General features: G+C 43.9%; 1 protein-coding gene across 1 annotated transcript; it reads left to right on the top strand.

Annotated features, from left to right (window-relative positions):
• The first annotated feature begins 2,397 nt into the window (after positions 1-2,397).
• Positions 2,398-19,828, top strand: NEMP1 (nuclear envelope integral membrane protein 1). The gene is made up of 9 exons (XM_063119216.1): positions 2,398-2,491; positions 5,276-5,391; positions 7,096-7,315; positions 9,668-9,740; positions 12,054-12,147; positions 14,068-14,182; positions 15,079-15,304; positions 17,002-17,175; positions 17,976-19,828. The coding sequence occupies exons 1-9, from the start codon at positions 2,398-2,400 to the stop codon at positions 18,193-18,195; spliced, it is 1,332 nt and encodes a 443-aa protein (XP_062975286.1). The 3' UTR covers positions 18,196-19,828.
• The last annotated feature ends 2,989 nt before the right edge of the window (positions 19,829-22,817 follow it).

Here is a 22,817-nt window from a genome sequence, read left to right on the forward strand (position 1 = left end):
GCACAAACAACTATGGTGACATCAGAGCAAAGTAAAAATTCATGGTAAAACGACACATCGAAAATACGCAGCCTTACGGGGAATAATACAATATGGCTATGAGTTGGCGTCTGTGTCATATAAACAACGGAGTGCAACTGCACAGCCAAGACAGAGTATATACAGTGTATAGACAAGCCCTTTGGCTAAACCAGCATGGTCCATCTGTTTTGTAAATCCTATGTATGGGATTAGTCAAAATCAAGTTACAAAATGATTACATTTTTTAATGTGTAGATCCTTAAGTGAAGTCAGTGCAGTGTCACTTTCAGGACCGAGAGCTGGGTCATATCCAGGCTTGGCATCAGCACTTGGCACAGTGGAGAAAATCCTGAGCTCTAGAGAGGGCCCACTGTAATTGTCAATGGTATCCATATATGAGTCAGTGTTGGGCCAGGCAGCTGCAGGCTGCATTAACCCAAAACGGTTCTTGGTTCCCTCCACTCTCCAATGTACATCAGGACCAGGGCTAGCAGAAGATAATGGTTGGAAAATGGTGTGAAAACGGTATATAGAATGTGTCATGGGCCCCAACAGTTGTCAATACCATTATGAACCGCTATAAAGCAGTAGGGCAGATCCTGCCCTAGAGACATTTGGTGGAAATGATGGTGGTAGCTGCTGTAGTCATTCCATCTGGAACACCTGGAATGAGAACTGCCTCCTGTCATTACTGCCAACCCCTCCAATCTCTAGCAAGGGGGGGGGGGACACAGGACACCACAAAGGTAGTGCTGTCAGAAGTACCTGATAGCGATTTCCTTTCTTTGCTTCTATTTTTTAAGTGATGAAAAAGCTTAGATTTTAGGTGTTACAGCTCTTTTTATATATGTGCCGTAGTTTTTGCTGTGCTGTATTGCATTTCATTCTTTTAGCTTTATATAATCTACCCACAGAACTTTTGCTATTGGGCAGATTAAATATATACCTGAGTGCCCTTCATTCATTCAGGGGGCACCCGTATGCATGCTTAGTTAGAGAAAAAAAAGTTAGCCATGCTAATTAAATGTTGGGACTTGTAGGACTTTTTTCTGCCTAAACATGCAAAGGATTGCCCCCTCATTCATTGAATAAATGCATGCATGCATAAAGTTTGGGTGGCAGGGAGAAGACTATTCCCCTGAGATACTTATTTTATTTAAGAAATTTATATGGTACCTTTCAGGGCAAAACCCTCCCAAAAACACAACTAAAGCAATATAGAACAGTTTTGATAATACATACAATGCAACCCAATTACAAAACTTAAAACAGCTGCACTTTAAAAGCCCAGTAGTACACTTTTATTAAAACGCAGTTTGAAACAAAAGTTGCTAAGGTCTATTTCAAAGCAAACAGAGATAGGTCCATATATACTTCCATTGGTAGAGAGTTGGAGATGTTTGGGGCTACCACTGAAATTGTTCTGTCTGGGTCGTGATGCACCATTCTAATGATGGTCTTTGGTGGCTGGCTTGTGACAATATTGCAAGAACGGGTTTTGAGTGAACCCTGTGTCTCTTGTGTGAGTTAGGTGTGTGGAGAGATGCTGTGGTCTTTGAATTTCCCTCCAAATAGAACCATTACAATCTGAGTGGTGCTACAAAACAAAACCCCAATGTCTTGTCTTGGTTCTTGCTCTGCATCATAAATAGAGGCACGGGCTGTGAAGGAAACAGTAAACTGTCACTCAAGATGTTGCTAGCAAGGAGATTCGACGGTTGTTAAGCAACCGCTCTGCGTTCTCATGGACTAGAAAGTCGCCTTGACCTACGTAATTCACTAAGCCTCAGTTGCTACGACACCGTCGTTTCCTCTGAAAAAGGGGGGGAAAGCACGTGCTCTTAAAGTTGTCTCTCCGATAGGCTGAAAGGCAAGGGCCTTCACCCAATGGGGAAAAGGGGGCGGGATTAATTAATGTGTGTGGGGGGGGGACTCTCCCTATTTACTGGAGAATTTCTAAATGAGAGGTAGGCAACTCATTGTTTAGGACTACAAGTCCCATCAGTCCCAGTCAGCACGCCCAATGATGGGGGTGCTGGCAGCTATATTCGGAAACATCTGGAGGGCACCGGGTTGCCTAGCCCTGAAACAATATTGTCAGTACACTGACAGGCGTTATCTCACAGAGGCCATCACAGCGACACCCAGCCCTCTGATAGGCTACTGACACGTCACTCAATCCGACCGTTGGGGCGGCGGTTTCTGAGAGCGCAACTTTCCGCCCCGTTCCCTCGAGCGGCTCGCGATTGGTTAGTTTCCCTATCGCTCGTGCGAAGAGGCGGGCGCTTCCCGGCGGGTCCGGCTCTCCCATAGGCGAGCTGCGGCTTGAAGTCTCGTTTTATGATGGGCGGCGTGTGAAAGAGCGGAGGCACGGCTATGGCGGAAGGGTCGAAACGGCTTCTGGGGCGGTGTCAGCTTTGCCGGCTCCTGCTGTGGGCAGCGGTACTCTTGGTGCAGTCGTGCGGCGCAGGTAAGGGCGGGGCTGGAGCGAGTCCCAGGGTTGCCAACTTTCCGAGCAGCCCCTGCTCCTTCTCCCTGCAACAAAAGTGCCACGTGCGGGCGCTAGCAGGCGGCGATGCAGCTTCCTCTGCTGATTTTGGCGCGTTAAATCCTTTCTTCCCCTTGCTATCAAAACTTACCCCACGCAAAGGGAAATTCCCCTCGATGCAGGTGGGGGCCGCAAGACAATTTATGGGGTGGGGGCGCCTGGACTTCGACTAAGGCCCCTTTATTTTGGTGCTTCCAAAAGTTTTCAGAATGGAGGGTGCAATCCTATGCATGTTTAGACGGGGGGGGAAGTCCTACAACTCCCAGCATGCCGCAGCTATCGTGGCTTGCTGGGACTTGTAGGACTTCAACCCCCCCCCCCCCCCAAACATGCATAGGATTGTGCCTTAAAGTAGGGTAACCCTATAAAAAGGAGGACAGGGCTCCTGTATCTTTAACAGTAATGTAGAAAAGGGAATTTCAGCAGGTGTCAATTGAAGAGGGTGAAATTCCCTCTTCATCACAACAGTTAAAGCTGCAGAAGCCCTGCCCTCTTTTGTATCTGGCCACTCTACTATAGCTAGTCTAGCTTTAACTGTTGTGATGAAGAGAGAATTTCACCCTCTTCAATTGACACATTATTATTATTATTATTTATTTATATAGCACCATCAATGTACAGGGTGCTGTACAGAGTAAAACAGTAAATAGCAAGACCCTGCCACATAGGCTTACATTCTAATAAAATCATAATAAAACAATAAGGAGGGGAAGAGAATGCACCAAACAGGCACAGGGTAGGGTAAAACTAGCAGTATAAAGTCAGAACAAAATCAAGTTTTAAAAGCTGCTCAGGGGTCGCAGTAGAAAGAACATGGACAGTTTGAAATTGCTTATGTTTAGATATCACAAAGCATTTATTATAACACTTCCAAACAGCTGCCTCATTAGAGTATTGCTCTTGTTTAATAAGTCAGTTATCTTATTACTCATGCAGTACTTACTATCGCATTGGCAACTTGCAACATTTCTTCAAACAGAGCGTCTTCCTGCTTGTGACGACCACTTGTATCAACAATTATTATTTCAAAGTTTTCATTCCTAAATTTGTCACCTGCTGAAATTCCCTTTTCTACTCTGTTTTTATTTTCATTTTACCTTGTACGCCGCTCCGAAATTTTTCAATGGAGAGTGGTATATAAATATTCTAAATAAATAAATAATAAAGTACCTTTTTTGTGTAGTTTGACTCTCTTTGCATGCTCATATTTGTATATAACTTAACAATGATAATTATATATGACATGGGGGATGTTTACAACATTTACCAATAAGTCCAAAAGCCACAAGAGGGCTGGGTAGGAAATATCAGGAAATTTGTGTTGGCATTCTGATTCTTTACATCTTGGGCATGGTAAATGTCAATTTAGCTGTAAATTATGGAAAGAGACATTTACTGGTAGGTGTCTGACGTTTCTGAGAGTTGTACAGGCCCAGATGGAAATCTCTGGTAAAAGTCAAGATTCACCAATTTTTTAATCCAGCACAATTCTGTGCCTGATTGCTTGGAAATAAACCCCACTGACTTCAATAGAGTTTACTTTAAATACTGTCACTTCTGGAATGCTCATGAAATCAATTCAAATTATGGTTTTAAACAATTGAAAATAATGCCTTTGTCCTTGTCCCCGAAGTAGAGCTTAAGTATACCTAACTGCGTATGTGTATATCCATTTCTTGTTATCTTTTCATTTTTTCTCTCCATGCATGCCCTTTTGTGCCCATGTTGAAATTTAGATTGTAGGCTCCTTGGGGCAGGAACCTTCTTTTGTTTATGTTACTATGAAGTATCATGCTTGTTGATGGTGACAGATGGCTGAAAATAATTTCTTTTACTCTAGGATTCACCAGTTAATCCTTGCATGCTTACTCAGGAATTTGCTCCATTGAATTTGGTCGTATCAGATTACATCTAGCCCATTGTTTCTCTTGGTTGCAATATTTAAAAAAAACTTAGCTCAAGTTTCTTAAGTGGCAAAAGGCATCTACTAAACCTTGTGTCGTACAGTCAATAAGCCCATAAAGATGTCCATTTTATGATTTATTTATTTAGGGCCATCAGTGTGAATGGCCCTTTACAGTGTGCAAAAGGATAAATCCAGAAGAGCGTACACCCAAAAATTTAACTCATGGGAGCAAAGGGAGGAATGAACAGGAGATGAGTATTTGATAATTTCAGTTACAGGTCCTTAGGCTTAGTTAGGGTTTCTGTGAAAGGCTTCACAGGAAAGGGAGATCTTGAAGGAAGGAAGAGAGATGAACATCATCAGGGTGGTTAAATCTTAATTGCCACTTGGCTAAAGATGACCAAGATGTCCCAGAGTGAGAGAGGTCACTGTTGGGTAATTTGGTTGTCTCTGTGGGCTGTATTTAGAGTTCTCATATGAACATTAGCATACATCCAAGTTGATTACTAGGCAAACTGATACTTTGAGGCTGCAGAATTATTGGTGTATCTTCCTGAGTTGTTTTTTGATACAACAAATCTTAAGATCATACCATCTATGAATTGGTTGAGATCTTCTTAAAAAACGGATTCTTCCTTTCATCATCTTGTATTCTCTTGCTGAACGTGCTAGTCACGACCCTTATTTTGTACAAATTAGTCTACTTCTCTCAGTCTGAAGGGAGCAAGTTTGATGTCAGATGAAGAATTTGCCAGTGTATCTAATATAGTCTTTTTTTCCTTTTTGTTTGCTCTCTGAAGATGGAGTGGTGGTTCCACTTAAAGATAATCAAATGTATGAAGCAAATTCCGCTAAGCAGTTTTGCTACACAAACAAGGTGATCCCCAAATGGCATGATATATGGGCCAAAATTCAGGTAAGAACTGGAGTCTTCTTTGTTTCTGGCAGCTGATGTAAACTTCAGCTGAGTTCTTGTCAGCACATTTGCTGCACAAAATTAAGGAGAACTAATCCTAGATTGTGTAAATCTCTACTAAGTAGCTACATGCAGCTTTAATGAAAACCTCAATTGTCTTCTGTTTCCAAGCATTCCTTCTAGTTTAGAGTGTGTGGGAGATGTAAGGTAATGGGGTGGTAGATGCAAAGTGAGAGGTGGTCGTTTTTCATGGCTCAGACTTTGAGCCATGCATACTGATGAAATATTCCATTGTGTTACTTAGAGACCAATCTCACTTGTAGTTGCAGGTGTCCTTTTCATCAAATTAAAGTTGTTCTGCATTGCACAGGCAAATCTAGGAAAAGCTTTGATCCAAAAGCATGCCCTGTGTTATATAATGATGTTCCATAGGGGCAGGCCTGACCAGGTGGGGTGGTATTGGTGGGGTGGATTGTCACTGCCCTGGCATGGGGGAGATATCAGTGGCAGTCAAAGACAAGGCCATCTCTTGTAGCCTTGGTTATGCTGTAACGTGATGTACAGGTTATCCAGCCTACCCCTATGCTATTCATGATTTTCTTAACTGCAGTACTTGTTGGCAGAAATTTGTGCCTTCCCTAACGTGTAACACCCTTTTCTCTTAATACTTTGCTAGCATTATCTAACCGAGCAATATTCTTGAGTAATGGAACATGGCAGAGTCCATCTTGCTTGCTTCCTGGGTAATTGCCTTTACAAAAAAAAAGCTGTGGGAGAGGGTTGACTATGCAGCCTCTAAAAAAAGAATTAAGAACAGCTCGGGAGACTTGTGATATCATCAGGTAAGTGCTCACAGCACTAGAACAACTGAGAGTCGCGCTTGCTGGCACTCTAACTGTGCTTAGCTGTTTGGGTGCCAGGAAGCAGCAATTCCTCCCATAACTGTGTTATTAATGGTTCCGTGGAGGCTGTTGTCCCCCACCCCATTTGAACCATAGAGTCTGGAGAAACCCTCAGTCTCTGAACAATTAGAACTCTCTCACACACTCTTGGGAACTTGCTCTCCTTCTCAGTTATTTGTACAATGAAGTTCAACATTTGAGCAGTGTGTCTTCCCGTCTTCTTTCCCCCCCTAATTTTCATCCTTTTCCCTCACCTGTTGGAATATGGGTGCTTTCTCATTATTGTTGTTATTATTTACATTTATATACTGCCCCATAGCTGAAGCTCTCTGGGCAGCTTACAAAAGTTAAAAACAGTGAACATTAAAAACAAATATACGAAATTTAAAACCGTAAAAAGCATAAAATACAAACAAAAACAGACAATATCTGTATATTGTGTATAATACATTGCTTTCTTTTTGAATCGCCCAGAGAGCTTCAGCTATTGGGTGGTGCAGAAATGTAATAAAAATAAATAGATAAAATAGCATTGATTATACCAGTCTCCCTCAAACATCTTTTGAAAAGATGAAGTGTACCTAACTTTCTCAAATTTCATTTGTTAGCACTCTTTCTGAAATCAGCTTTCTCTCCTTCAGTGCTTTCCTCTGAACCTGACTGTCATTTAACTTTTAAAGTGTGTCCTCCATAACTGTACCCAAGTGTTATGTTGGCTGACCCAAATACCCTTTGAATCTTGACATTCTGACACTTCATTAAATGTTGAAAATTCCCTCCCACCCCACTCCATCTCTTGCAGATCCGAGTAAATAGCACCAAGATGATCCAGGTCATCCAGGTTGAAAATGAGGAGAAGCTTAAAGAACTGGAGGGCTTCAACATATGGAACTATATTGGCTCCGTCTTCAAAGAGAAGCTCAATGACACCTACATTACTGTGGGAATCTACAGTAGTAAAACCTGCTTGAGAGTTAATGTCCTTGATCCGGGATCCAGTTACACAATCATTGTTGCTCGAAGTATGTTCCATTTTCCTTCATTTCTCGCATACTGGGGAAGTTGTGTTGGATGGCCATTTAGTATTGCTAAATGCACTGGGTTAAGCTGGTTACTTCCTGATTCTGGGAACTGTAGCTCTCCAGCCGTCCGGTTGTGTAGGAATATAACAAAGATGTGAGGCCAGGAGTGTAAGCCTGGTGTCTGGGCAACTGAGCAATGATGTAGGCCCTGTTCAGACAACGCGCTAAACCATGATGGTTAAGCATTTTGAGCTAAACATTATGGCTTAGCCTGTCGTGTGAACCATGACTTAGTGTGTCATGTGAACCATTCCTAACCATGGTTACATAACCACAGTTTAAACATGCTCACTAACCACTTGCCGCAAAAAATTTAGTGGCCTAACCATAGCTTAGTATGTTGTCTGAACAGGCCCGTAGTTTAGAACACAATTAATCTACATCTGATGCTATAAATATGATGGCAACTAAGTATCAGATATTGATGTCAGCAGCTTCAAGACCTCAGGTTAATTGAGCAAGTGCTAGTTCTGTCAAGGTCAAATAACATGTCTTGGGGTGAACTAACGTTCAGATCGTTGAACTTCTCAAAGAGAAGATATAAACTTGGGTTTATTAGACAGTGTTTTCTTGCAGTGGAAGAGGGTATCCCTGTGAATGGATTGCTTCTCCCACTTGCTCCGATATACATGGCTTATGCATGATTTGTACATGTTTTTCTAGGTAGGAGAGGGCTCTGACTAGTTCTGCTTACTTCCAAGAGAAAGGGCATTGGTGGAGCTCTGCCATATTTCTTACCTCTTCAATTTTCTATTCTCTTTTTCCTGAACTATCACACAAGATTTAGTCAGTGTAGAAAGAGAGACTTTAAAAAAAGAGAGAGAGAGGAAGAAACAAAAGTTGAGGAGATCCAGAGCAGACCATGGACACTGGAACTGTGATGTCTCCTGTCCAGTTTTTACTCCTTTCTTTAGCAGGTACTCTTTTTGGAGAGAATTTGGATATGTTTTAACACAGAATTGGAAACACCCTCCTTCCAGATGTTTTCTACTAGAAGTCCCATAATCACCGGCCATGTGTGCTGGGACTAATGCAATTTGTAGTCCAAAGCATCTGGAGAACGAGAAGAAGATGTTTCCCCTCTTGGCAGATGAGAGAAGAAGTAGTCTTCCAAATCCTTTATTAGTTCCTTATGTCCTTTAAAAAGGCAATTTAGGGCACAATCCTATGCTTGTTTAGAAAGAAAAAGGTCCTACAATTCCGAGCATAGCTGACTGGAGGGATGCTGGGAGTTGTAGGTTTTTTTCTGTCTAAATCTGCATAGGATCATGCCCTTAAGAGAGCAATCCTATGTCCTTGGGAGTGCATTCCAGGGACCATAGGAGTGCTCAGAAAAATCTTTCTGAGGTCAGAGCGCCCTGATCTTGGAAGGGTGAGTCAGAGATCTTGTCCCCTTGCAGCCTGTGTGGAAAGAACTGCTGCAGCTGCTCTCCTTGATCAAAAAAGTGACTGTGGAGAAGGAGGAAAGGAGGCGTTCCTGTGGGCGGGGCGGGGAGGATGCTGGAGAGGCCAGGATTAGAAATATCATGCGCTTCCTTCAGCCTCCTTCCTTCCCTCTCCAAAGGGCGCTCACTAGATGGGCTGTAAAACCCGTCTAGCAAAAACGGTTAAAGATAGAAGAGAGGAAGGTGAAGATCACCTCCACTGCGCCTCCTGTTCTGCTGGCTTCAGCACGGCAGGGCACAGGAATCTCGAAAGCCTCCAAGTTCGGAGGCTTCCAAGCAGTGAGGGCACAATCGATAGGATTATGCCCTAAGTGTCTTTTTAACAAGCAATTTAAATGTAGGGATTATAGGAACTTAACAGTTTTCTAACAGAATAATACTATCCTATCAGTATGGGGAGGATTCATAAGTTTTTATTTTCTCAGTATTTTAACACCTAATTTAACTTAAATTTAAACTTTGCTGTTTTGATTCGTATTTTAATCTATATCAATTTCTGCTGTGTGGTTTTATCCTGGTTGTACTTTTTATATTGTATTTTGTATTTGTGTTTTTAGACTGTTGGTTGTTTTATTATGCATTTCATGGTTTTAATTTTTATGAATCGCCCAGAGAGCTTTGGCTATTAGGCAGTATAAAAATGTAATAAATAAATAAATATTAACTAGCTGAGAGAGAGAGAAAGAAAGCAGACAGCACAATGTCTGTTTGATATTTTTTCTGCCAGAATGTTACATGGGCATTTTCTCTGACAGCAATTTGAGGTCACCTAATCCAAAAGATCTAGAGGCTCACAGGTTGGCTCTGGACCGTGGACTGATAAGGAACTTTTATTTGTTTGTTCTAGCATTTGAACCCAAGTTCTTCATGGTTACATTTCTGGGCCTTCTGCTGTTTTTCTGTGCTGAATTGATGAGCAGGTGAGCATTCTAATGGGTGATGGAAACGGGCATTGTCAGCAGTGGCCGTGCTTGTCCACGTGCTCCACAGCTATTATCTTCTGGGCTACAAGGGTGCATGTTGGGGAATGCTGGGAGTTGTAGGGCTTTTAACTGCCTAAACATGCATAAGATTGTGCCCTAACAGATTGATCTTTCCTGAGTAAAGCTATGGCAATGGGTACATTCTTCCCTATCATGAGGTCATGGTTTTACCTTAATAACTAAGGGCTAAGGTAAGAGTTCTGCTTTTGTATCCAAGAACTTTCAGTGTGTGAACTGACAATGTGGATCCGACTTGATTTCACTCGTGTAATTTTTACTCTGATTTGGAATACTGTGTTTGACAGCGTTGCTAGCAAGTCAGACCTATATGTTGTGAATGCATATGTTTTCCTATCCTTGTAGGGGGACACATTTGGATGTTTGCAATAAGATAATCGACCTGATTTATTTATTTTTTAAAATGGAGTTGTGATCTCAAGCTTCTCTCTCCCTCCCCTCCCCGATCTTTCCTATATTTTTGATTAGCAAGATAATTTTCTTAGACCTACAGGGGTCCATAAAAGCACTGGCCAGGTCACCAGTGACAACCCTTTCTTTTGCCACTGGGCTTTGGTGGTACTTGGGGAGATCGTCTTGCTGCTCCTAGCTGAGTGGAGGAGTGGGAGAGTTGTGAAATTTCCTCTGCTTGCTGAGCTGTCTTCCTCCCTGACTCCTGCAAGACTAGTGTTTGACTGCAGGTTGCAACTCTCTGTTTCCAGCTGAATTGCAGCCAGGAGAAGATATGCTGCTGCTCTGTGAGATCTTGATTCGTGGTCTGAATTGCTGCTAGCTTTTCCCTCCTGATTCTACAACTTGCTTTCCTGCGTTGGCCTCGTTTCTCTGTCCTGCCCATTGCTCCTGGCCACAACTTCCGCCTCTGCATGGCAGGAGTGGTGGCAGCTACAATCCAAAAGTTTTGGACTCCTAGAACCATTGCTTGGCACTTTATTTATTTTATTTATTTATCATACTTATACCCCGCTCCTCAGCCAAAAAAAGGCTCTCGGGGCGGCTTACATTTAGCAAAAAAGACAGTCCCTGCCCTCAGGCTTACAGTCTAATAAAGACATGACACACAAGGAAAAGGAGTCAAGGAGGGAGGGAGGGAGGGAGGAGAGAGAAAGAGAGAGAGAGAGAGAGAGAGAGTCCAGCAGGAGCAGGCCCCGATGTTACTTCTGCCTGCTCTGTCCCCTCGGTCCTTCTTCTTCCCCACAGGGCCAAGATGGCAGTTTGCCCTGTGTGTGTGTGGGGGAAGAGTCCAGCAGGAGCAGGCCCCGATGTTACTTCTGCCTGCTCCTGTCCCCTCGGTCCTTCTTCTTCCCCACAGGGCCAAGATGGCAGTTTGCCCTGTGTGTGGGGGGGAAGAGTCCAGCAGGAGCAGGCCCCGATGTTACTTCTGCCTGCTCCTGTCCCCTCGGTCCTTCTTCTTCCCCACAGGGCCAAGATGGCAGTTTGCCCTGTGTGTGTGTGGGGGAAGAGTCCAGCAGGAGCAGGCCCCGATGTTACTTCTGCCTGCTCCTGTCCCCTCGGTCCTTCTTCTTCCCCACAGGGCCAAGATGGCAGTTTGCCCTGTGTGTGGGGGGGAAGAGTCCAGCAGGAGCAGGCCCCGATGTTACTTCTGCCTGCTCCTGTCCCCTCGGTCCTTCTTCTTCCCCACAGGGCCAAGATGGCAGTTTGCCCTGTGTGTGTGGGGGGGAAGAGTCCAGCAGGAGCAGGCCCCGATGTTACTTCTGCCTGCTCCTGTCCCCTCGGTCCTTCTTCTTCCCCACAGGGCCAAGATGGCAGTTTGCCCTGTGTGTGGGGGGGAAGAGTCCAGCAGGAGCAGGCCCCGATGTTACTTCTGCCTGCTCCTGTCCCCTCGGTCCTTCTTCTTCCCCACAGGGCCAAGATGGCAGTTTGCCCTGTGTGTGTGGGGGGGAAGAGTCCAGCAGGAGCAGGCCCCGATGTTACTTCTGCCTGCTCCTGTCCCCTCGGTCCTTCTTCTTCCCCACAGGGCCAAGATGGCAGTTTGCCCTGTGTGTGTGTGGGGGAAGAGTCCAGCAGGAGCAGGCCCCGATGTTACTTCTGCCTGCTCCTGTCCCCTCGGTCCTTCTTCTTCCCCACAGGGCCAAGATGGCAGTTTTCACTTGTAAATTCTACCCACCTTTCCCTGTTCTCATGACCTACATTGAATGTTTGCTACTCCCGGCAAACTTTGTGTGCATAGCTATTATTCCTGCACAGCAACTGAGATAATCATTGTTTTTGCAGAAGCCGGTTTTTCTTCTATTCAACTGGAATAAGCATCGGCATGCTAAGTTCACTGCTCATCGTCATCTACCTAATGTCCAGAATGGTGCCCAAGGTGAGTGAAAGCACTGTTCTATTGGCTATACTAAACTCTTTTGCAGCAAGCATCCTGAGAGCTACAAGTCGAGAGCTGGCTTATTTTAGTGCTCAAGTTCTAATTTCAGGTGCCCAATTCAGACCATCTACTGTATCTCTTGACCTTGGGAACATGCAGGACACATTGCCTTCTCAGTCTGTGCTGTAGGAAATAGTCTCTGCTGTCCACATTGCTCCTTTCCTAATCCCTGCCTGGAGTTTTCAAAGGATTTCTGTGTTTGAAAGGAGTGACATGGCTGAATATATTCGTGTGCATTCTGTGTTCTGCTTTCTTCAGCTCTTGGGAAAGCTGCTTTCCCTGGAATGGGTGAAAGGGACACTCATGGAGCCTGCCTGGCATAGTACTCATTCTGTTTGCTTCCAAAGAAACTCAGCCATAGATAGGTAGGAAGAGGAGAAGAAGGGGAGCTATACAGCTGAGCCCTTGGGAACATAGAGTTGATATCATACTCTGAAAATAGTCATTGAGCCTAGAGAGGGGAGTATTGAAAATTGTCACTAGGGGAAGGAGGAACATCTGCTTGCTGCTCTGGCCAGAGAAATATGACCCGCCCTCCCCACAAAGTTAGGATCTTTATTGCATCCTTCCTAACACAGTTTTTTTGTTTAATATATGGTAGCCCAGAGGGAAATTGTAATGTTATATATATTAATGCTGTGGATGCAGTGTAAGTCAGAAGCAATTTTCAACAGGAAAGGTTTTGTGTGTGTGTGTGTGGTGTGTGTTAATCTTCTTTTGCATGACTGCATCATGCCAGCATTCATGTTCAAGTTCAAATGTTAGTGGTTGTGGACTCTTACAAATCCTAGTTATGCCATTTTGCAATGTAGGCGAAGCCATCCCAGCGAGAGGAGAGTTCTCACGTGATATATCTCCCAATGTCCAAAAAAAGGCATTTAGCAAATGATAATGCCCCACCTTTGACAAGTTTAATCTTCAGAACGGGGCTGCCTGTTTGTTCATCTGATAAGTTAAATGAAAAGGTTACTTGAGTTGGAAATGGCTCTTCGTTGTTATGCTTCATATTTACAAGTTCAAAGTTCCATGTGGAGTTCTGAAAAGTATTAATCCCAGGTGAAAGCGTTTAGTCCCAGTGCAGAGTACAATTTAGTGTGGTTAGGACACAGGGTAATGGCTTCACACATCTCTCCCCCCATTCCTCATTCAGTACAAAAAACTGATTAATGTAAAGGTCTAATTCTCACGAGCAGGTGACATGGTAAACCTGTGTCTGGTTTGTACCATTTCAGACTGCAGGTGGGGCTCTAATGATTTAACGCTCTCAGGTTCAAAATAAAAATCACTGCACAAAGTCTACCAGATATTGGGCAGGACGGTTCTAGCTTAGCCCACTCCTTGACATGCTAGTTTTGGTAGGGGAGTGCTCTGTCAGGTGAGCCCCTGTCTGTAGCAAACACACCTTTGCCACTTCACTTGCTGTTGTGAGAACCAAGCCTTAGATGTCCAACCGAATGTTTCACATCAGTTCCTAACGGGGGTTTCTACCCAAAGAATCTGCCCTGGTAGATGGAGCATAGCCAATGAGTGAAGTGTATGCATGTGACAATAGTCTAGTAGCTGCATGTGTCTGTTTTAGAGCAAGTCGAACTGCCTGCTCACGTGAGAATTCCAAAATAGCTTCCTCCTAAGATAGTGAGTGTGTTGCGAAGTTCATTACTTGTGGTGTTTTATTGGGTTTAATGTTTTTATTAATGTTTCCTATAAATGTTTTAGCAATTATGTTTTAATTTTATTTTAGTGTCTATCATAATATATTTTAATGTATTTAATTTGCTTGTAAATCACTTCGAAATATTTTAAAATATGTTCAGCGGTGTGTAAATCATCATCATAAATAATGTTCTTTCTGTGCCCTAGAAAAGTCCCATCTACCTCATGCTTGTGGGAGGCTGGTCTTTTTCAGTTTACATTATGCAGCTGGTCTTCAGAAACCTGCAGGAGATCTGCAAATTGTACTGGGAATATCTGCTGGGTGAGTGTCGGTCTTCTCTTCTCTCTTGACTGAAGCTTCAGAGCCTCAGAACGTTTTGCATATTTCTAACCAAACCTTTTTAGGAAATGCTGGGAGTTTGCTTGCTTAAGCCTCCACACTTCATTAAGTGAAGAGCTTTTGAAATCTGTCCTCATCTTCCAATTAGCTTGAGTAAAGTGGGTCCAGAGGTCTCATTAAGGCTCATCAGGCTGCCTGCTTACCTTAATCACTATAAAATAACAGCTCAAACCAAAACGCTCTGCAAATTCTGCACAAGTTAGATTTGGAGTCACTTAAACGGAAGCAGACAGGAAATCTGGTATTTAGATTGCCGCTCTTTGGTGATATGAGACGCTGGGGGTGTGCACTGTGAGGGAAATCCTGGCATTAGCTTTGCTGATGCATAAGGATGCCCGGTGTGCAGTTCTCATTGCTAGTCATCCCAAACACAATCTTAGGCTTGGCCTTGATGAGTTGTGTATGTATGGCATGTTCTTGAATGTTAGAAGAAAAACACATTGTGAGCACAGCACACATCCAAGCAATAATAGTTGTTTTAAGGCCTCTGCTGGGAAAAATGAAGCGATGCAATCCTTCTTGATCATCATCCTTTCTATTTGGAGGGTGTTTCTGGTTCAGAATTTTCCTGAAGCATGCTGTGTAAAAAGACCTGAGTTGTTATTGCCGTATAGATTATGAGTTTAGTGTGTTTTAATCCTCTTGCTGCTTAGAGTAGGGTTGATGTATTCTACATCAGTTTCTTATGCCCAGCTGATTTTTCAGAGTAACTTACTTCCTGGGGTGGGTCACTCACTCACTTGATGCGGATAGTGAAGAGTCCAGGTAAAAATAATCCTTGGAGTGCCTCTTTCTACCCTTTTCTCTCCCACTTCCAGGCTACCTGGTCGTCGTAGGCTGTGCCAGCTTTGCTGTCTGCTACAAATATGGTCCCCTGGAGAATGAACGTAGCATCAATCTCCTCACATGGGGTCTACAGATCCTTGGCTTGCTGCTTCTCTACTTGGGCATCCAGATACGGCAAATTGCCATTGCCTTGATCATAATTGCAATCTGTACTAAAAACCTGGAGTACCCCGTCCTATGGACCTATGCCATCTACAGGTGACGGATGGGAAGCATGGGCATTCCTCCTCCTAGAAGGCACAATCTAATAATAGCCCTGTTGATAGAGTAGGAGGAGGTGTGTATGTGTGTGTGTACATGCATGTACTCAAAACATAGTGAGACTTTTAACATGGTTCTTAGTAATGTTTAGAATTAGGATTTCCTATCCAGCGGTTACTTGCTATATAGCTTCATCTTGTCTCAGTCTATCATTCATTTCTGTTGTTTGTAACCCCAGATCTGCCTTTCCCAACCTGATGTAGTCCAAAACATCTGGGGGGCACCAGGTTGGGGAAGACTGCCTTAAGTCATCATATTATACGTTGGCATAGTCTACCATCCAGTCATATGTTGGAGGCTTTCTCAGGAAGATATGAGTGGGGAATATGAGCAAATAGATATTTAACAAATTTCAGCTGTTGGATCAAAATGTACCTCTAGGTGGCAACTGCAATTGTTTTACAAGGTAGATCTGCCTCTAAAGGCCGGCATTTTCTTTGGAAGCCTAGGTCCTGATCGAAGTCTCTACTTATGTGGGCTGGTCACCAGAGCTTTATCCAGAGTTCTCTTTAAGGGATCAGACAAACCACATTTAAGTAGGGCATTTCTTTCTTACAGTAGTGAGGCCGTAGCTAGACAGGGTGATATCCTGCGGATTGTCCCTGTGCATCCACATGATGCTCAGGGGATCCCGGGAGCATGCAGGGATGATCCCTCCCTTTCCCCAGGATATCACCCTACCCTTTTTTCGCAGTTTTTCCACCGTCTCGGGATGATCCCGAGATCGCGGAAAGTGTGATCTGCCATCGTGGGCCACAGAGCTCCTCAGGAGCTCTGCGCCCATTGGGGGTGGGGTGGGGTGAGCAGGGAATTTTTTTAAAAAAAAAACACAGCCCTCACCTTTCCACTCCCTCTTTGATAAAAACAAAATGGCAGCCGCGATGTCGTGCGCCGTGTGTAAATGAGGGCAACAATCTCGCGATCATAAAATCGCGAGATCATCGCCCTTTTACCCTCTCGTCTAGCTGAGGCCTGACTTTAGACTCCTCAAAGCACAAAAACTTGGGGTTAAAACCAAATCTCTCTTATGCCTGTAAACTCAACATCAGGAACTGGTCTCTTTGGGTCTTCTGTAAGAAAATTATAATCACATTTGAGGCCTGTTCACATGCCCTTTGCACTTGACCATAATGTGGTACTCTGCTGTCAAATGGTGCTGAACAAGAGTGAGTTAGTGGAGTTGTGCAGTGTGAAACTGAGTCGGTTGGGGAGAACCATGCAGATAATCTGGAGGCCATTGCTCAGTGCGATAGAGCACTTGCTTTGCGTGCAGAAGGTCCCTGGTTCGATCGGCCGTTTCTCCATGTAGGGCAAGGAAAGAATCCTGGCTGAAACCCTGGAGAGCCATTGCTGCCAGCCAGCGTCGACAGTACTGGGCTAGATGGACTTAGTGTAAGGCAGCTTCCTCTGCTCCTAAGACTGAAAGGAGAGAATTTCTCCGAACAAGAGAAATTGGTCTTAATCTGTAACAGCAGTTATGTCTTTAGGCTTCCAGCTTAACATGAATATAGGCTACAGCTGGGAGGGAGTCTGTACTCAAACACTGTCTCCTGAGCTGCTCAAGAGTTGTTGCCAGGAGCCAGACTCTGGTGTTCAGATTGCAGCCACCGCTAACGCCATTGCTGTCCTAGCAGGAAGGTGGTCGCAATCACAAAAAAACCCAGCCCTCCACGCCTGCTCACTGAGGAGGAGTACCGGGTGCAAGGGGAGGCAGAGACGCGCAGAGCCCTGGAGGAGTTGCGGGAGTACTGCAACAGCCCGGAGTTCTCTGCATGGAAAACAGTCTCCCGCATCCAGTCCCCAAAGAGGTACTGCCCAAGAAGGTCAGCAAATGGGAGGGGTGAGCTGCATTGTGCCATGAGATCCTGTTATAATTTAAGGGCCTTCAGAAGGACACCCAGCTCACAAACCCAGCTGTGGGAGGGAGGTGGGATCTGACATAGGTCGGGGAGGGGGAATGACATTCAGGATTGAAACTGGGTTTACCGCTGCCAGCTCTGTGGGCCGGGAAAATCTACTGTGTGGATGCTCTTCTTTCTTTTTTTTTAGACGATGATAATATTTCTATATAGATGCCTTTCTTAAAAAAAAAACAAACCCAAAATCTCAAAGTATCTTACAATAGAATTAAAATAGAAAACATTTAAAACTGCTATCCGTTAATATAAAATCGTCTTAAGCATCAGTGACAACTATAAACAATTCAACTGGTGTATTAAATAGTCCATAGTCCTGTGAATAGAAGAAAGGCTTCACATGGTGCCAAAAAGATGACACGGTAGCCCTCACTATAGAGAGCATTCCACAATTGGGAGGCCACCAATGAAAAGGCCCTTCCGTGTTGCCATCCTCTGAATCTCCCTTGGAGGAAGCACTCAGAGGAGGGCCTCAGGTGCTGATTGTAGGGTATGGGTAGAGAGGGGTGCTTTGTTGGGGATTGTGGCCATACAAGTCTTGTTATATGTGGGGCTTTCACCCAGACTGGACGTCATCTTACAATTGCTTAATTGGCAAACGTTTCAGAACTTCACCATATGGCATGAGTAGTAGTGGCCAGGGATTGGCTAGTTGCTATAATGCCCTCACTGCTCTCTTGTCTTTCCTCCAGATTTGCTGACTTTATAGAAGGTGCCTCGCATGTCATCCCCAATGAGGTCTCTGTCCATGAGCAGGAATATGGGCTGGGAGGTTCCTTTCTAGAGGAACAGCTCTTTGAAGAGGGAGATGAAGAGGAAGGTGAGGAGAGAGACTACAGCTTTGAGGAGGAGGATTCCATGGACACCTTGAGGCCAAAGTTTCAGCTGAGTTTCCAAGATAGGGTTGGCTAGCATTCATACAAATGGATTGAATGGTGCCCCGTGCTGACCTGGGGTGAGAGTTACAGTTTTGCTGACTTCTTGTTATAATGGAGCATGTGAATACAAAGCCAGCGGTATATGACATCCGCCTTACAAGGAGTTTTTGCTTGGCAGACTCTGGGAAGGGGTGGGGTACTATAGGACGTTAAAGCTCCACCATTCATTCCAGCCAACGAATTGAATGTGAACTGAAATACACCTGAAGTAGGCCACAGTGTCCTGAGCCAAGTATCTTGTGGGTTGCAAAACGTCCAGAATGTAGGGCTGCAGATTGTGGATAAGACTAAGCAACGTGAGTGAGGTGGGGTTGTGACGGTCTGCTAGTAATGGTGAATTCTTTCCTCTTGGTAAAACAGGCTCTTCAGGAAGGGCTTAAAAGAGCCAGTCTAATGTCCAGCCCTAGTGTGCATCGTACCTTGTTCTTTGGAAGCCCAAAGCGCTGTCGGATCCCAGCTCCCTCCCACAGTCTCCCTTTGTGGCTACTTTGCCCACTCCAGTGCCCCTGTACTTGCTGTTCATTGAGCAATACTTCACTTAAGCTATCAGGCTGGATCCCTTACTTTTCACAGTTCTAATTTGATGGTCCGAAGCTGACCCAAACTCTGCATGTTTCAGCTGAACCAGAATTTTGACTGCTTGCAAATAAGATGCAACAGCCATGCTTTTTTCTTCTTTTTTTAATTTGTAGTTTGGTTGTGTGTGTGTTTTTAGCTAGTAGACTCATTGAGAGATGGAGGTTGATGCTTGTGGAGAGTGATGATATCTCTGGCAACAGGTAAATATCTAGGTCTCTCGGAGATGTCTCTACTATCCCACAAGTGTGAATAAAATTATTTTTATTGATTCACTTTGGGAAGGAGATTTGCTTCAGCTTGAAAGCCTCCTGCATAAACTTCTTGGGTTTCCTATGGAACAGCTTTGATTTATCTCTACCCTTTTTGGATGCCTCAAACTTTGTGATCCACCGCAAGCCTGCCACTGTGTAGACTTACTTCACAGACAGTCCTCCTTTGCTCTAGCAGTCATTCATGTCACTACAATTTTCCATGTGAGATTTCAGTAGCACCTGGACGAAGGTGGAGCAATCGGGAACTTTTCGGAACAGGTGTTTGTGTGTATAGCTCTACAAAGCTGCTACTTGGTGCCAGCAAAGTCTGATGAAAAGTTACTGGTCCTACAATGGGATTTAACTTATGGCTAGTTCCTTTCAAGCATTTCTTTTCTCTCCTTTGTTGCTGAGAGGTTTGCTGCTGTAGTACTCTAATATTGTATTTTCACGTTCCAGTCTACCTCCCAGCTGTTCAGACTCCCTGCTCAAACTGGTGTCACAGGGATCTGTTCCATTATCAGCAGGAGTTTGGCAGAAACTAGCAGAGAACCTAAAACTGTGAGCAGGACAAACTATTTGATCTATGCAATGTGTCTTGTTCAATGTGGGATATAAGCCATGAAGGTTTCTTGGGTAGGTAATGGAGGGGAGCATCTCCCAATACTGGTCATACTACCTACAGACATAACTTACGTTTCTTTTTACTGATTTTTATTTCCTCTGAGTCAAGTCAGTATTAAAAAACAAATAAATGTATTTTTGAGAAGGAATGTACTGAGATGTCTCAATGCTCTCTTACTTGGGTTGTGAAGCTGAAATTTTTAATAACGTCATCTTTTTGGTAGGAAATAAAGCTTCCATGTGGGGGAATAGACAAACCTAACCCTCTCTGATCTTAGGAGAAATCTCTCTGACTTTTCCCTTTCGGTTGGCCATAAAACGATTGCTTTTGGGCTGTTCAGAGAAGCTGTCTGCTTGTTGTACTGTAGCATTATGCATGGTAATCAACAAGCGAGCTGGCAGATGGATTTCTTAAACCGTGAGAATTTAAGAATTTTCTTCCATGTGATAATTGTTGCTGTTGCTTAGAGGGCTAGTCTGTGTCCTTTGATAACTCGTACATTTGAAATTTTGTGTTCACTGAACAGCATCACAGCTGAGCTGATATTTGGTGATCAGTGACATGCACGTCAAGTGATGAGCAACTTAAGTGTGAATCTCTTGCATTGGGCAAGACACAAGCTGGGGGCAACTAAGCCTATCAAGTGTCTGGGTGCTACTTTATTTTATTTATTTATTTAGTGCACTTTTATACCGCTCCCATAGCCAGGGCTCTCTGGGCGGTTTCAGTTACTTTAAACTGAAGGTGTGATCTTGACATGTTGTCCTGGCCATATTACCTGAGCAAGAAATTCAGTAGTTGATAAGCACCTTTCTTGAACTATCTATAAATGAGCCCTAGGTGTATATGCCAAGAGTGGGCATCTTGTGGCCCTCCAGATATTTTGACCTATAATATTCATCAGCCTTAGACAGCCTAACTAATGGTGAGGGATGTTGGAATTTGTAAGCTAAAATATCTGCAGGGCCACAAGTTTCCTGCCCCTAGATGCCTGGAAGCTCTACCCTGTTCAAACGGCTCCCTGATGCCATTCTTTAGCCTAGATGCCTGCCAGCAGCTACTCCTTTTGAGAATATGGATGAAGTGTGTGCATGCACCTGACATGCTATCATTCCAGATCCTAGGGGCTGGGATTTGAGAGAACCTCTAGTTCACTGAGTGCATGCTTTGCATATAGAAGGTCCCAGGAACAAGCCCTATAGAAGGGAAATAATGGGAAGGTCCCACTAAAGACCTTGGAAAATTATCCTGCTGCCTGACAGACATGATTGGGGTTAAAGGCACCAGTTAAGTTGTATTTTTTTGGTATGGAGTTGAAATAACACCCGAGATAGGCTTTAGGATCATTTTTATTAGTTAGGAGATAGGGATGGAAAGGCCTTAGGGGCTTTGCAGACTCGTGACAGCCTCCACAAATCTAATTTTCAATGAAAGGTCAGCAGTTGGTACCTCTCCAGTCAAATTTGCCTTTTCTCTCTCCGGGGACATTGCTACCTATAGGATATCATAAGGGAAATTCTGCAACCAAAATGGCAGGACACTTAACTGGTGTAGATAGGCCATTGAGGACTGATCTTTATTTCAGGAACTAGATTTGCAGCAGAAATGAGTTAGCAGGTGCTACTGGGGAACAAACAATATTTAGAATTGAGCCTAAATTCTGGATATGCTGTGATTACCTAGTTACAGTTGGCTCAGCCTTAATCATAAAGTATGCTTTTAAAAGCTTTTTGGGGTGGTGGAGGGTTGCATCAAGGTGACACAGGGCTGAGAAATGTTGGTGTTGGTATGTACAAATCTTACAAAGTAGGTTTCCAGACATGGTTTCTAATCAGAGGGAGAGACAGGGCCACACAGTCCCCATCTCCTTGACCACTATCAATCCTGCTTAGCCTCCCAAGCTTTTAGGCTTTGAGCAGGCATTGCTCATAATAAGTTCTTTTTTATCGTAAACAATTGAAACTTGCTTCATTTTTTCCTAAAGCGGATGATCTTTGAGTCCCATACCAATTTCTCTACTTTCACAGTAGGACTAGTGCTGCTGCTTACCTGGAGCCCTGCCTAGCTGCTCTTGAATAATCCAGCACCAAGATTGCAAGACACAGTTGTAATAAGAGGAAAAGGCAACCAAACGTTCATTCATTTGGCTCCTTTTTATACCACACCATACGGGCGAGTTAGTTTATGGGAGCCCTGTTCATCAGGAAGCAAGGGTGGGAGAGAAAATATTGGCAACAGCAGCGGCGCTGTCTATCCCATCCCCACTCACCCTGGGCAGAAGATTGTCCTACATTATATGCTTCTCTGCAGTGATGTTCTAGAGCAGAGATAGGCAATGGTGGCTGCTGAAGTGTCTGAAGCTACCCATTTATGATTTAAAAAATAAATATTGGCAGCAGGGATAACTTCAAAGCAAATGTAGGGCCTCTTGCTGCTCTCATCTTCTTGTCCCATCAATGCCTCTGGACCACATATGGGACTCAAGAGATATTTTTTAGGAAAGCTTCAGGCCAGTGCTTTCATCTGCAGGGCCTCCACTTTGCGGTGGTGCCCAGGAGAGTTCCCAAATTGCCAAATATGTGCACAGACCCAAAAAGCTTGCCTAGCCCTGCCCTAGGGGCGGCACTGCTGGTTTTAAATTTTAGGCAACACCACAAATGCTATGTATGTTGACACAGAGCACAAAGGGGCAGACGGGTACTTAGACTGCTAGAATGTAAACTTGCTTCCACTTGGAACTCCTTAATGCCAGCTACAGAACTCAGGCCTTTCCCTTTGCTTGCTACTCTAAACTGGTTTTGGCTGCAGATACATGCACACAGTAGAATACTGGTCTCAGCTGTACTCTTAATTGATAACAGTAGCCTCTAATCTTAATGGGCCATTTAGTAACAAACAAGTAAATTAGATAAATTAATGTCTTGAGTATGTTGTGAATAAATACTCTAGCTGGTTAGAGATGGAAGTAATTGCCAATGAAAATTAAGTTGTGAGTATAGTTCTAGTGAAGTTATGACCCCTTAATTAGTTCTAGGTATTTCTTCTGGGGATTCTCTTTTTTTTTTTTTACTCTTTCCAGTTTCCTTGCGAAAGGATCCTCACAAGACACAACACCAAATCATTCATCAAAAGCAACACCAA

This window comes from Elgaria multicarinata, chromosome 3 (genome assembly GCF_023053635.1).
Source record: "Elgaria multicarinata webbii isolate HBS135686 ecotype San Diego chromosome 3, rElgMul1.1.pri, whole genome shotgun sequence".
Taxonomy (NCBI): Eukaryota; Metazoa; Chordata; class Lepidosauria; order Squamata; family Anguidae; genus Elgaria; species Elgaria multicarinata.

Bases quoted from the DNA above. Each gene is read 5' to 3' on its own strand.
- NEMP1 (XM_063119216.1), top strand. From the start codon at position 2,398: ATGGCGGAAGGGTCGAAACGGCTTCTGGGGCGGTGTCAGCTTTGCCGG. The intron at 7,316-9,667 runs GTATGTTCCATT...TGTTTGTTCTAG, and splicing joins CACAATCATTGTTGCTCGAA to CATTTGAACCCAAGTTCTTC. The intron at 17,176-17,975 runs GTACTGCCCAAG...TCTTTCCTCCAG, and splicing joins CGCATCCAGTCCCCAAAGAG to ATTTGCTGACTTTATAGAAG.